At 36.1% G+C, this 15,410-nt stretch overlaps 1 protein-coding gene across 2 annotated transcripts in view; it reads left to right on the forward strand.

The window, feature by feature from the left end:
* The window catches only part of CWF19L2 (CWF19-like 2, cell cycle control (S. pombe)), a 69,661-nt gene extending 54,673 nt beyond the window's left edge, over positions 1-14,988 (forward strand). For both annotated transcript variants that reach the window (XM_017816018.1, XM_017816019.1), the window contains exons 13-18: positions 3,494-3,706; positions 5,298-5,414; positions 9,249-9,404; positions 10,774-10,854; positions 13,359-13,460; positions 14,320-14,988. In XM_017816018.1, coding sequence (XP_017671507.1) covers positions 3,494-3,706; positions 5,298-5,414; positions 9,249-9,404; positions 10,774-10,854; positions 13,359-13,460; positions 14,320-14,460 — 810 coding nt within the window. In that variant the 3' untranslated portion in view covers positions 14,461-14,988. The remainder of the gene's footprint in view (positions 1-3,493; positions 3,707-5,297; positions 5,415-9,248; positions 9,405-10,773; positions 10,855-13,358; positions 13,461-14,319) is intronic.
* The last annotated feature ends 422 nt before the right edge of the window (positions 14,989-15,410 follow it).

The following is a 15,410-nucleotide window of genomic DNA, read 5'->3' on the forward strand; positions in this document are numbered from 1 at the left end:
CATGGCAGATAAGCCCAGAACAAAGTAAATGAAATAGGAAAAAGAAGACGGGGGACCGTAGAGGTGATCTGTCTAAGCATGTCAGCTTAGCTCAGCTCTCAGCTTTGGCCAGTGTCTGATAGAAAAAGGGACTTCAGATGCATTGCCTTTATAGATATCTGAATTTCCTGTTTTAGGAATTTTAGACAATTCAGTGATGTTTTGTAGGACATCCTGACTTTAAACTGATATATCAAAGCAACTTCCTTCTTCTTTCTGATCTCTGTACAGCACCTGAGCAGGAAGGACAATACTAAGCAACGTAAGTACAGTGAGGGAACTAAATGCACAACTTCATGCACTGCCTTTCATGTTTAGCAGGTGTGGTGCTGCATCTGTGATGCAGGACAGCAAATTTCCAGCAACTCTAATACATCAGCATAATTCCTTCTTTGGATGTGTACTAACTCTGTCTTTTGAATGGAAGAAGATATGTGTGAAAGAAATCAGTTTTTAAATTATTACTTGCTTTCCTAATGGCATTTTGGAGAACACTTTCTTCTTGTTCTTTCAATTCTCCTTTAACTTTTTTGGAGAGATTTAGTTATAGCCCAATAATGCAATTGGCAGAACACATTGGGCGCCTTATTGTTCAAATTGGAGTATAAATGTTTTAAAAGAGAATTTCCATTTTCTTCCCGAATAACTTTTTTTAAAAGGCCAGTATTTAGAGTAGCAGTTGAAGAGTACTCTGTAATCTGCCATGGTAGCAGCTACATTGTATTTTATTTCACTTTTGACACTGATATTTGGCATTTGTAGGACTTGAGAGGTAATCGTATTTAAGGAATTCTAGCTTTTAAAATTTTAAATTTTTTTTTATTGGTACTGACCAGGAATATGTTAGTCATGTTCATTGCTACTTTTGCAGTATTGCAGAGTTAAGTGTCATTAGTGTTTGTTTGGTTGTTTGTTTTTAAGACAAAACATTTCTGAATAGATTTTCCCACTTATATATCTTATTTCAGTAGAAGTATGAATTCTTGCTGGATGATATTTTTGCCTGATTTTCATTTTCTGTACTTCCTGAACTGTTTTGAGGTACGTTGGAAGGACACTGTGGTAATAGGAAAGTTGCAAAAAAATTCTTATTCCTTTCATGGCTGCTATTAAAAGTGAAAATATATCTTATTTTAACACTCTTTTAAAGTAATCTAAAGCATGTGATAAAACACATCAAGAAATGAGGATTCACAGGAGCAGGGTGGCCATCTGTAACTTGGTCTCTTTGTCTCAGAAGTGCAATTTAATGGCACTGTGAATTAATGTGCTAGACTTACGACCTGAATAAAAGTCTTATAAACATCTCTTTAAAGGTATGAAAAAGGGAAAAAAAGTAGCCTGTTGCTTTTACACTTTGTCCTTGTCTGTTTTTATTCACCAAGGGAAGGGGATAGTTCTTGAAGAGCATCCAAGTGGGCCTGAATTATTAATGACTAGGCTTTTTTTATTGCATGAGTAGGTTGAACTTTTTTCTAAGACCCTGCTTACTTCAAGCACTTACTTAATTCTTTGAAGCTGGGGTGTTGGTTTCTTGAACTGCATTGCATTCTTATTATCTTATGTTATTGATTAATATTGCAGTAGGATCTATAATTTTGTTCCTGGTAGACTCTGTGGTAGAGGTAATCTGAACCTGATCTGTGAATATACCTTCTCTGAATATCCCTTTACTATGTCTTTTCTCCCCAGAATTCTACATTTTGGCCTACCATTTCTTGTTTTTTTACTTCTCCAAAATAAACTCGGGTTTATTTTACTTCCTTCCCCAATGTGCTTCATCTAGGTCTGTTGACCAATATATATTACATCTTAAACCAAAAGTGCAGTGTTGTCTGGGTCTCATGGCCTCTAGCTGTATGAAGAACACTTCTACACATCTTATTATTTCCAGGAAAAATCCAAAATTTTTTTTAAGACTCTCCACTGATTTGCTCTAGCCTGATACACATACCTTGGGTGGGATCCAGGCTGCACTAGGAGCTTACACTGAATTTGTTGTGGAGACACTTGTACCATTTCTTTAGCAATTCTTGGAGCAGAACTACTCATACATAAAAATGCCAAGACTGAAGAACCAGCACCTCCAATATCAAGAAATCTGTATAGCATAGTGGTTTTTTTCTTCCTGTCATTTTGATAGGCAGATGACTGAAACTATCCAAGATAAAAAAATCAAATATAACATGAAAATATTGCAGCACTGGGATTTCATTTAAAGTGAAAAATTTGAAAAAATTCTTCTGAGTGCTCTTTACATTTGCTTTAGCTGTAAGTTTTGACTGTTTAGGGTATTAATGGTACATAATTTTAAAGTTGTGTAGAATGGTCGAAGCAGAAAATGGAGAAGTACTTTCCCAAGTCATTTAAAAAGTTAATCTTTGCAGTCAAGATTTGCTAAGTCTTGATTTAGGCAAGATGTCATGGGATTTGTTTGTAATCCCCCAAAATATTTATAAAGCCTAATTTTATATATATATGTGTATGAGTATTCTGTGAGTTATGAAGCTTAGTGAATCTACTGCCATTTGGGTTTGAGTCCCATGATCCCCATAATTTCCTTTTCATTCATTGTCTCACTTCTTACTATGTCCTCTGTCTCCTTGTGTCTCCTTCAGTTCCTCCAGTTTATGTCTACAGACTCCATCCCTTTCAAATATTATTTAGGTGAGAGGTGAGACATATTCAGTATGTGTAGGTTTCTACTGTTAAGATCCTGTAAGATACCACTTATCCTGAAGATTGTCTTCACATCAAATTTGGTATTTTCAGAGTTTCCTTTGACATGTGGCACATTTAACTAAAATACAGCAATGAATGAGCAAACACAAAACCTACAAATCATTCAGCCTTGTTTCTGGTGATGTGCTAGTTGTGTTTGTTATTTGTATTTAGAAACAGGTGCACTCAGAAAAACTTAGTATTGAAGGGAAAGACTGTTTCCTTCACAAAGTGGCTTAGTACTGTTCATTTGATAAGAAAAACTGTTGGCATATTTTCACAGAATGTGAATATGAGTTGCAGAGTCATGGTCTAGTTATTTCACAAAAGGTGATTTAATGGTAGTTGTAATAGGAGAGGAGGAGCAGAAAGGAGAGGGAAAGATATATGATAATATATGATATAAAAAATTGAGCACGTATTTAAAGATAGCTGAAGTCATGTAGAAATAATATTGAAATACCTAACCCTTAAGTTGAAATGGAATATAGTAATATGCTGTTCTCGCTGCTGTCACGCATCTACATTTTAATATCTGTGCTGCCTGAGATTGTGTATGACTGCTCTCAGGAGATGCACCTGATGATTGCATCTACTGCAGATGCTATATGAGGGGAAGAATTGCTGCTGCTTACATCCTTTATGCTTTTCTCAGTAGAAGGTACTACAAAGAGCTAGGTATTTTTTATTGCTTGTTTATATATATTTGCAATTTTTCTTTGTATTCTTTCAGCTCATGGAAAAAACTGACAGAGACTACTACACTCTGGATGACATGTTTGTTTCCAAAGCAGCCAAAAGAGCACGTAGTGGGGAAGAGGAAGAAATCCAAAGAAGAAAAGCAATACAGGAGCACCAGCAGCTTGCTGCACGCATGGAAAAGTGCCCATATTGTTTTGATAGCAGTGCACTTTCTAAACATCTTATTATTGCAATTGGCACCAAGGTAAGAAAATAGCAATTAACAAAATGTAGAAATAAAAAAGAAATTATGTTAGAGGGCTTTAAGAATGAAATTGCTTCTAGGGAATTATTTGTGGTTGTCTGTCTTATTTTCTTTGCCCTTCCAATTGCTTCCACAAATTTGTCAAGGGTGAGGAAGAAAAAGATATAAATCTCTTATGAATTTTAAAGCTAATCTTTGCTATCAGAACTTGTGGAAAACAGGAGCAATAATGAAAGATCTCAGTGCAGAGATTAGACTGTAGGTGGATTTGTGGAAGACTAAATCACACTTCACTAGAGGAAATTTGAACTGGTCAAGAATTGTATCTTGATATCAAAGAAAATTAAGTGCAGAATTCCATTTTTAAGCTTAAAATCCTTTGAAATAGACAGAAGTTTGGTTTGGAAACCTTCCTGTTTCTCTAAGTGCTTTAAAGAGTTGCATAAATATTTGTATTTATAACATCTGAAATGCCTCAGTATAGCCTTTTCTGTCATTTTTTTCTCCAAAGTTTCCATTTATTATTGATGTTTTTATTTGATTGGCAACTCTTTATAGACCAAGGAATTAAATGCATTGTGTTTTTTGTTTTTAGTAGAGAGTATAAATTCATACAGATCTGTGTGTATATGTGTGTATATAATCTGTGTTTATATATATGTTTATATATCTAATAGGTAGGTAAGTGTAGAGAGTGTCCTGGTTTTGCCTGGGATGGTTAGTTTTCTTCCCAATAGCTGGTACAGTGCTGCGGTTTGGATTTAGGATGAGTATAATATTGGTAACACACTAATGTTTTGAGTTGTTGTTAAGTAGTGGTCAGGGATTCTTCAACTTCTCATACTGTCCTGCCAGCGAGAAGGCTGGAGGGGCACAAGAAGTTGAGAGGGAACACAACTGGGACAGGTGACCAAAACTGACCAAAGGAATATTCTTTATCATATGACACCATGTTCAGTGTGTAAACTAGAGGGAAAGCTGGCCAGGGGCCACTGCTTGGAAAATGGCTGGGAATCGCTTGGTAGGTGGTGAGCAATTGCACTGTGCATCACTTGCTTTCTAGGTTATTGTTATTGTTGGTGTTATTTTGATTATGCAGTTTCCTGTCCTTTGAAACTGTCTTTATCTCAACCCAAAAATTTAAGGTTTTTTTCTGATTCTCTCCCCTGTCCTGCTGGGGGCAGGGAGTGAGTGAACAGTTAGGTGATGCAGCCAGGATAAACCATGACACAGAGTATGCATTTCACATATATATATATTAAATACTTTATTGAATATTTATCTATATTACAAATATTGGAATTGCCTAAACAGTGTACTTTCATAATAGTTATGATACCACTTGGTTTATAAAGCTGATATTACTGCCTTGTTGGTGGAACTACTGTTTGGATAATACTAATTCATTTGAGCTACTGATGGATAACGGGATCTTTCAAAAAACACTAGAATTACTAATACCTTGCTGTGATTAGTAGATAATGGCTTCTGTTGGTTTGAATTTAGCAAATGATGAATTTCTTAGCTTCACCAATGGAAGGTTTTTAACACTTGAAAAATGGGTACCTCAGTTTTTCTTTGCTTTTCGTAGGTGTACTTGTCTCTACCAAGCAACCAGTCCCTTACTGAAGGTCACTGCCTGATAGCCCCTCTACAGCACCATACTGCAGCCACTCTTTTGGATGAAGACATCTGGGAAGAAATCCAGGTCAGCTGAGAAACTGTCTCCTGTCTTCTGACAGTTCTGTAAAACAATTTTTTTTTTAATAATAATATACTTGTCATAAGTACCTATTTTCATAATTTGCAGTCTGGCAGCTATTCTCTGATTCCACTAAGGGGCAGAACGTTCTCACATTATGGATGAAAATTAGTGGTCAAATATTAAAAGAGAAGCAGGGTAAATACCGAGGAAAATTTCCCATTCATAAGCTTTAGAAGAAGTTTCTTGGAATGTTGCAAAACATGCATCGTTGGAGGTCTTTGAAAAGGAACATCTTTTGGGGATGAATTAGGTACAGCTAATTCCTGACAGAAAGTGGAATAACTGGCTTCACAGGATCTTCTTGGGAGTGCCAAGTAAAAGCAAGGATTGTCAGAGCAGGCAGATCACTTAAAATTAAATACAAGCTGAAAATATATTGTTTATGTATCATCAGTTTTTTAAGCTAATGTGGGGTTTGGGTGGATATCACTTGAAAGAGAACGATCTTACTCTTAAAATCAGTGTTCTTATCCAGTTTTCTACCTTCCTTGAAAAGAATTATTAGAATAAAGTGCCAAGCATGATGACCTGTGCTTTCCAATTGTCTTATGAAGACATTTTGAAGATTTGGAGTTCTGTTTTCTTTGGAGATGGAAAATCAAGGAAGGGATATAACAAGCTTCTGCCTAAGATATTCACAGTGGTTGTCAATCCCCCACTGCCTGCCATCAGGATTATTACAAGGGGAAAACAACTTGCAACCTCTTATATTGAAATATTGGAGACTATTTCAGACTAGAGAATAGCTTCATTGTTACAGTTGCTGAGATTTAAAACTGGCATGATTCATAAGTTTGAAATAGTTTAAGTAATGTTGATCTTACCTCAAGCCTGGCAGGTAGATTCTCTGACTTTCCAAATTTGCTCCCCACATTGATTCTCATGGCTGATTGTAATTTTTATACAGTTTTTCCTAGTAAATTATGCTCCCCTTCAACCCCCTCTTCAACCTAGAGGTAGGAAAAGGAGTTCTGTTGTGTATGACAGAAAGACCTAAGAAAGTTGGATAAGAAGCAAATAAATGCAAAAAAAAGGAGGAACAAAAGAGCACGGGGGAAGTGATAAATATGTTTATCCTAGAACTTCTCTTTATCCTAACCTCTTAACTAAATAATTATAATTTTTCTAAATTTGTATGAGAAGGAAAATAGAATAAATGCAGTTCCTGTATTTAACACTAGACTTTTACTTGCTAGAAAAGGCAACTAGTTGCTAAATTGTTATCCTTTGACCCTGTGAATGTATTCATAAACAGCTTAAACATTTCTTTAAAATAAAGTACTTTGGAAAGTGATGGACACAGATGAATTATTTTTTTTCCCCAGCTTCTATGTAATTCTGTAGGAGGAGTCTGGAAGGCTTTAGCAAAAGTATGAGCAGACAGTCAGTGACTAAATTTTCTGATGCCAAAATGTATTTCATATTGATGTTGAAGGGAAAAAATTATCACACTTCAAATATTCAAAAAATGTTGGATGGAGCACATGTTTTAGCTAACTATTTTTGCTGAGATTTTTTTTAAGATATGTTGGAGTAAAGCAAAAAAGGGTTCCTTTTACACTGTATGCCTTCAAGCACTTGAATTTAACATATTGTGTAGTTTAGACTGATGTGCTCACTTGCAAAGTAAATATGCATGTAATACTTTTAATATGAAAAGATATAAATCTTTACACGTTCTGTATTGACTGAACTGTTACATGCATTAATGGCATGTGCATCTGAGCATAAGTCAAGCCTTCTTATTTGCCCTTATGAATGGTTTTCTCCTTTCCAGTGCAAATTATCCTTGGTGGTTTGGCCTGCTCAGAATTTGGAGGAAAAATGCATTTAAAAACAAGAAAATGCAGTTGGGGAAATATTAGCTAACATCTGCTGATATTCTAGGCTTTTGGTGGATTTGTATTTCAGTTGATATTGCAGGGTAGCAACAGTAAGTGATAGTCTTTCTCAGCCTTTGGTTTAGTATGTCCCTTACCTCACCACAGTTGCTTGTCTCACTGTATTTCAGAAGGTCTGGGGGTCGGAGTGAAGAGAAAGCCACAAGCTATTAATTCAGAGTAGCCTGTTGCTCTGTGCTGTAAAGTTCCCTATCAACCATGGAACACTGGGCAGTATTTTTTAACTCTGTTTCGTCAGCTGTGTTAGGGGAATGATGGTAGTGTTTTCCTGTCACAGTATGGAGCAGCTCATTATTGAGGAAAGATTCAGGACACTAGGCTTGCTTTGAAGTGCTTAAATACCTAGTTAAGATATATATTTGACCAAATTTCTTAGCCTTTTAGTTTGATTCATACTGTGCAAGATGGCAAGAGAGCGGGGAGAAGAGAGCTCAATTTCTAGACCTGTTTCATTGAAAACCTGATAGTGATTTGTTTTCCCTCTGTTTTACTTCAATACATGCTGATGTTGGTGAATATAAGTTTTTGCTTAAGCTAGTTTGATTCATCAGCTCTCCATTTACATTAGGATAGGGATGGGATTAACCTTTAGATGGGATTAATCCTTTAGATGGGATTAACCTTTTAATGGTGTTGTTTGTATTTCTGAGAATTGTTAGTTGAAAAAGAAAACAGTGCAAAAGGGACAACCTATGAATTATGTGAGTCGTAGACCTATCGTACCTCTGGTCTACAAGGCTCCTACAGTTTCTGTGGTTTCTTGGCTTACACTGTGGAAATGGTATAAGGGAGCATGTATAATAAAAAAAATCTTCATCTTTAAAAGCAGTTTTCAAGATCTTGAGAAACTTTCAGAAACATTCACCCTGTCAGAAAGTCAGATCTTTTGTGCATTTGAAAATAAGTCTAAATGACTCTCAGAAATCATCCCTTGTGCTTTACAGTTTAGTTCAGCATCTACACTGTAAGCTACAGAATGATGCTCTTGCATATCTTGGATGCAAATACCAGCTGTCAAGAGTCCTGGAGCAGCAAAAGCGAGTTGCCTTCAGGAAGGCAAGTCAGGGGTGGATGACAGGCAAAGCAGGTGGGGAGGTCATCTCACTGACAAGGCACAGTCTCATGGTACCCAGGCCAAGAGAAGAAAGCAGTTCCCATGATGATAGACAGGGTCAGACATGGCCCAGGGGTGGCCAGACAAGTCTACAATGATGACTTAAGTTCAAGGGGAAGTCAGGGCCAAGAACTGCCAGGTATCTGGCTGGGCACAGCCATCTCTGAAACTTAGCTTAGGCAAGGAACAAAAGTGAGGACCTGAACTTAACTGCAGCTCCTGAATGATAGAGGCTAGGCCCACACTTCTCACCACATGCCAACATGCCAGATGTATTAAGTATTGCATTTGTTTTACTTACATACAGTGAAGATGTTGATTACAGCCATGGCTTTCTTTTGAGGCAGTGTTAATGTTTTACTTGAAGATCAAGCATGCCTAGTGAAAATATCTTCCTTTTTTTTTTTATATTAAACTGTATAATTGGAAAGAGTAGTGAAAGGATAATGGTAACTATAGTCAGTACAAGCCAAGACATCACCTTCTTAGAAATCACAAGCTTGGGACCTACTTTTAAAGCTGTGTTGTTTTATGGAGCGCTACAGTTATGAAGGTAACACAGTTTTAATTTATATTTGTGCCATAGGAAATATAGTTCATATTAAATTTCTGAATAATACAGAATTTTCCTTATATGATTGTTACAGTTTTCCATTTTATTGTGAGTTTATTACAAATATAATACATTAGTTAAATAATATAATGTGTCTGAAAGCTTTGAAAAGTTAATTTAAATTGCACATTTTTTTTTTCTTTAAACAGATGTTCCGAAATGCATTGGTGAAAATGTTTGAAGCTAAAGACTTGGACTGTGTGTTCCTAGAAACAAACATGAGTATGAAGAAACGGTATCATATGGTATATGAATGCATTCCTCTTCCAAAAGAAGTAGGAGATATGGCTCCAATCTACTTTAAGGTACACAAAAATGTTTTTTTTCTTAAGTCATTTGAATGTATGTATCATAAGTCACCTATTTCTGGAAAACATTTTTATATTCCAGTGCTATTTTTGAAAAGATGTGTTCTTTGATCCTACTTCTTGATCTATTCTTTGATCATATTCCTTGATCTTAAAACAAGCCCTGTGAGGTAATTCAGTTTTTCAAGTTGTCAGTGGAAGATCTGTATGTGACTGAGCACTTGTCGCAAGTCTGACTGCACTGACAAATACTGGAAGAAGGTGAGAGAATTGTAGTCTCTTGAATTGCTTTAAGGATTGCAATACTTCTCACTTAAGTCCTGTGGTATAAACTTAAAACACCATATATGTGCCTTGGCAAGCATAAAATGGGAAAATAATGTCAATTGTTTTAAGAAATACCAATGTATATATTGTTTAATCCCCATTTTATTTCAGTAAGTCCAAATTTTACATGTCTTAGGTCTCTGATGAATGTTAAGACAGCATGATAGATACTTCTATCGCCAGCTTTTCTGGTTTCTTTCCCCTGACCCTGTAAGAAAAGGTACATTGAAACTTTTGTCTGGAATTGAGGCCTTTCAGCAACTGGATCATGTTTCACCTTTTATCAGTAATTTCTTTATTTGTTCTTTGAAATATTAGTTTTACTTTCTGGAAATAATGTGATTGGTTTTTGATGAAGTGGAGCAGCAGTATGATGAACAACAATGCAGTAACTTTTACCACATCTGAAACTTTCCACCTGTTAGATATGACTACTATGCTTCAGGTTCTTGTAAAACTTGTGTTTTGTCTGAATACTCAAGGAAGGAGGGAGAACAAGATTTAATGCAATGTTGTTTGCCTAAAACTTGTCTTTCAGAAGTTTGTACCATGAAAATACACAGCAAATGTAATTGAAAAGACACCTACACTGCACAATACCCAGTTCTGTACTATGGAGAATACAGAGTCAGCTTTAAAGGTTTTTAAGGGCAGTCAGCCTTCTAAGCTGGATTCTCCTCTTAGTGTTTAAAAAAAACCAAAACAGGTTAATATAGTGTAATGAATTCATAAGAGGGTTTGTATGGGACGAATAAAAAGAGAATGAGACTTCGTAGTTGAAACTTGTTAGAGATGATTTGTGTAAAGCAAAAGTTAAATCTAAAAAAAAAAAGAAATAGAGGAAGTGAATAGAGTGAGTCTGAAGATACATGATGTCTTTGTAAAGTAAGTAAGTTGTGGAAGTCAGAAAAGTTACCAAAAATAAAGTTACTTTTTTAAGAAGTAATTGTTACTTGCTGTACAATGTACTTCACTACAGTTAGTTCTTTGCTTGCTGCATGTAGGACTGTTTTCACATTTAGATAAAATGATTTTACAGAAAGCTATAATGGAGTCTGATGAAGAGTGGTCTATGAACAAGAAGTTAATTGATCTTTCTTCAAAAGACATTCGGAAATCTGTAAGTAATGAAATGTATTAAACACTGAATTTCTCAGCAAATTCTTCTCATTTTTTTTCATTACTAACTGTTTCAAAGAGAGAAGAAAGGGAACACAATTGGATTAGTGCATGAGAAGATGGCATAGGTATGGTGAGAATTAACAGTCTGACTGAACTCCTAACTGACATTAGGGAAAAGATTCTCATTTATTTCAACAGTTGATGGACTGAGCTGCAAGCATTTGTTGAGAACAAAGCTGACACTTTGAGGACGTGTACCAGCACATTTCTAGATTAACTTTAAGAATTAAGGTAGATCAAAGATTTGCAAATTACTTTCCTGGAGAAATTATGATATTTCTTTTTCATTGACCTACAACAACCATTTGCGTTGCTAAGTTTGTGAAGTGAAAATATAAATAGCATTATGTTTCTTTCTTTCTAAAACAAGGGAACAGTGCTCTTTCGGTCTCCTGGATACTGAGCTGAAACCTCTTTGTATAAACAAATCTTAAAGGAGCAATGCTGGATCTGTTAGATTCAAAGATTGTTCCATCTTTTTAATATTGAAGTGGAAGATGTGTGTTATATAGACTTTACCACAAGTAGTTTACTACTATGTAGTAATAACACTCAATTTTTAATAGTGTCTTTTGGTAAATATCGCACCTTTTCACTAAAAGATCATAGTTTAGGAGAAAGAGGAGATGAGTTTTAACAACAAGACATGAAGCCACATACTACAAAAAGGGAGATGGAGTGCAGATGGGCAAGGGATGCAATTAATTTGCAGCAAGGGTTTAGGAAAGACTATAAACTTAAGGTGGATGTAAACAGAAGACAAAATAAGTATGTTTGGGATTTCTTCTGCTCATTGTTGTTTCAGAATAGGAAAAACCAACAGTATAATTTTCTTGACACATTGTAAGGCATTAGGACACCAGAGTTCTTGAAGAATCTTCCTAGCCATACATTTTTGTGACTATTATATGCTCATTTGAAGGTACGCCAGTTTTCAGATTAAGTCAAGACAGTTCTTTAAATTAATACAATGTGTCTGAGTGTAAATTGTTACACAGTTGTGAGATTTTAATATTATTTTAGGGTAATGGAAATTCAGAAAGATTGGAGAGTATAGCTTAGAGACAGAGCTGAGGTTTGGGAAGTTGGAGAGTCATATTGAGAGAGGGTGGTACCTGGAAGGAGGGTCAGACACGGCTGAGACATCACCTAATGGGTGGATTGTGTGCCAAACTTGTGTCCAGAGGTAGAGCTGGAGCATCCAGCCCTTGCACAGCATCAAGGCCTTCTCTTCTTCTCCTTCTGCTCCTTGCAGCAAGGGTGCTGGGGGTAGCAGTGGGCTGGGAGGGTACACAACCAGGAGAGTTGACCCAGCAGTCAGCACTGTTCAGCAATAGCCAAAACACTGGCATGCTGTCAACACTGGTTTAGGCACCAGTCTGAAACTCAGCACTATATGGGCTGCTTTGATGCAGATTCACTCCATCCCAGTCAGACCTGATGCTTTGCTGGACACAAGTGAGATAAAGCTGACCTTTTTCTTAAGGTGTCACCTGCCAACCCATTTTTCCTTATTTAATAATTTTTTTTAGTCCATTTAAAATGTTTTATGTTTCTTGCTATGCTACATTGCTCCTCTGTATTAAATCTTAATTATTTTTAGAGTCAATTTTTAAGCAATATATGGAACATGCCTCATGAAAATTGTGTAGCTATTTGGATTGTAGCAGAGAAAATGCTTATGAATTGGAGGCTTTGTAAATCTTATCAGTACAGGGACATCCTCAACAATTAAAAGAGTGGAAAATAAGTTATTGCAGTGAAACAGCAAAAATTACTTGCAATACTGTAGCAATAAATGGATCCACTTCTCTCTGTCAGGCTGAAAGGTCTATGTTGTGGCAGGATATCCAGCTTCTTCTCTGTAGTCTGACTGAATTACTAACTTACCTGATTTGGCAAGTTATTGATAACTTCCAGTCATGTAGAGGGGGTTTCTCGTAATGTATTTTCCATAAAGGTGTTTCCCTTTCTCCCTGAGTGTCAGTGTTTTCACTGGGTAAATATTTGCTGTTACCACTCAACACCTTACCTTTGATAAATGCAACTTGCTAGTGGTTTTCTTAAAGTTTCTGCTAAACCCATGTACTTCAGAGATGTGAAGTCAGGAAGGCATTTGCTCAGTGTGCCCACTGCTGCCTGGTCCATCCCCAGTGTCTTGCCTGGTGCAGCACAGTGGCCTCTGAAGGTTCTGCCACCCAGTAGTCATCTCTTCTGTGTCTTTTTATCTAGTTGCTGTGTGTTCTTCTTTCCCCTTACCTGTTGGCTTTACTGTTTCTCTCTTGCATTTTTATGCTGCATGTAGTTGGTTTGAGAGGTGGTTTAAAATAAAATGTTATAATATCAACTGCAAAACCGTGTTGAAATTCATTCAGTTGTGGGGAGGTTGACTAAATGCCAACACTTTGTTAAACATCTGAAAATGTGGTTTTGCACATACAGGTTCCTAAAGGATTACCATATTTTTCTGTGGACTTTGGCCTTCAAGGAGGATTTGCTCATGTGATTGAAGATCAACACAATTTCCCTCATTACTTTGGGAAGGTATTGTTACGTAAAAGATTAATTTACCAATTATACTTTGTTTTGGAGAATTTAAGTAATTAAAACAAATGCTGTCAGAACAGTTACTTTGATATACCCTATTGTCTATCTTTTCTTGATGAGTCATTGTAACTTGGCTTGTTGAATAAAGGATCAGTTGATTTTTTCATTAGCTGATACGCAGATTGTGGTTCTAGAATTGTGTTTCTTTTGAATTAGTAGGAAGTGTTAATATTTGACATTTTAGATATTTAATCTTACAGGTGGAAAATACTTGCATCTATTTAAGAGTTTTCATGGCCATAGTATTGACATATAGGTGCACTGATTCCTACTTGTATAAATTAGGATGCATACACATACAGACTCACAGACAACTCCCATGAAAATCCTCATGTGGTTAGATTACTCCCCATGGTAACACAGTGTACTGTTTATACAGGAAGAGCTGTACTATGGGAAGAGTCAGTGTGACAAAAACACTAAGAGTGACTGGGGAGAAATATAACACCAGAAACAGCAAAGTGGGCAACTTTCTTTTTCTGAGCTTACCTTAGTCACAAAGGTACTGATACATTAACAATCTTGCAATGTTAGGATGTTTAAGCAGTACATCGATATGCTGTGCTTAAAAGAATTTTGCTGGGGCAGCCATCTAACAGCTGCAGTTCTGTTTTTTAAATTGTCTTATTTTTTAAATTGGTATATTTTTCAGAATTTCAAGTTTTAATTAGCACTTTAAGAAAACTGACAATCTCGTAATTTGAAAATACATATTTCTTTATTTTATTGTAAAATAGCGTTAATTAATATGGTAATTTTGCATTTACCATTATCTGTCTTTCTTCTACTCGCAAAGGAAATTATTGGTGGCATGCTGGACTTGGAACCGCGGCTCTGGAGAAAAGGAATCAGACAGAACTTTGAAGAACAGAGGAAGAAGGTGTTGCAGTTCGCACAGTGGTGGAAACCATATGACTTTACCAAAAAGAAAGAATGAGAACAACCCTGCAGTCAAGAACTATATAAGCCATAAATTACCTTAATGGATACTTCGTATGTTAAGAATAACATCAATGTGTTGTGTATTGCTAATATATTTTAAAACATAGGATAATGTTTAATTGCTGATTATCTGTTTCTGGTTTGGACACTGTGGATCACATGAACCTGCAAGCCTGACAAACCAGAATTGTACAGTGGATTTAGTTTTTCCTTTTTCAGCTGAGACACAAGAATAATATCCTTGTGGCCATTGGAGTTCTTAAAAATGTAACTTTTACTTTTGGAGTTTTTACAATCTTTGAGACAACTGATATTTTTTTATATTGTATTTAGCCAGTGCTGAATTATCATGGTGACCTTCTGTAGAAAATGGTGTACATTTTAAGAACATTTTGATTAAAACAAATACATTGTTGTGGAAGAAAACTGTACACAAAATGATTTTCTGATTCTGAGTCCTTGTGGTCTTTAAGTTGCAGTCATTGCAGTATCATAAACATTCACAAAGGATGTGATTGATAAACCTGGTGCTGCCTCCCTGCACAAGAATTATGGCAATTTTTTGTACGTTCTTTCAAGCACAAAGGATGATGAGACAGTCCATAGCTGGTGACAAATGACAACTTTAATGGTAACAGTTACTTTTGATAACAATTAAAAAAACCAAAAAACAAATGAGAAGGGTGGAAGAATCTTAAGGGAAAACACTCTGCACTGACCAGCAAAGAAAACCATCATAGGGATCGTCCCAGGTGACTCTTCTTTCCCTAGGCATCCCATCTAGTGCTACAGATGGTTTGCAATAGTAGTTTGCCATAGTAGTTTTCATCAGGACCTGCTTAAACTCCCTGCTGGTTTTCCTACTTGTGATGCTGTTAGTGCTGATTGGAGCACACTCTGATGAGAGGCAAGAGTTGCACTTTAATTGATTGTTAAGCATGGATG

Source organism: Lepidothrix coronata, unplaced genomic scaffold (assembly GCF_001604755.1).
Source record: "Lepidothrix coronata isolate B3197 unplaced genomic scaffold, Lepidothrix_coronata-1.0 Scaffold53, whole genome shotgun sequence".
NCBI lineage: Eukaryota > Metazoa > Chordata > Aves > Passeriformes > Pipridae > Lepidothrix > Lepidothrix coronata.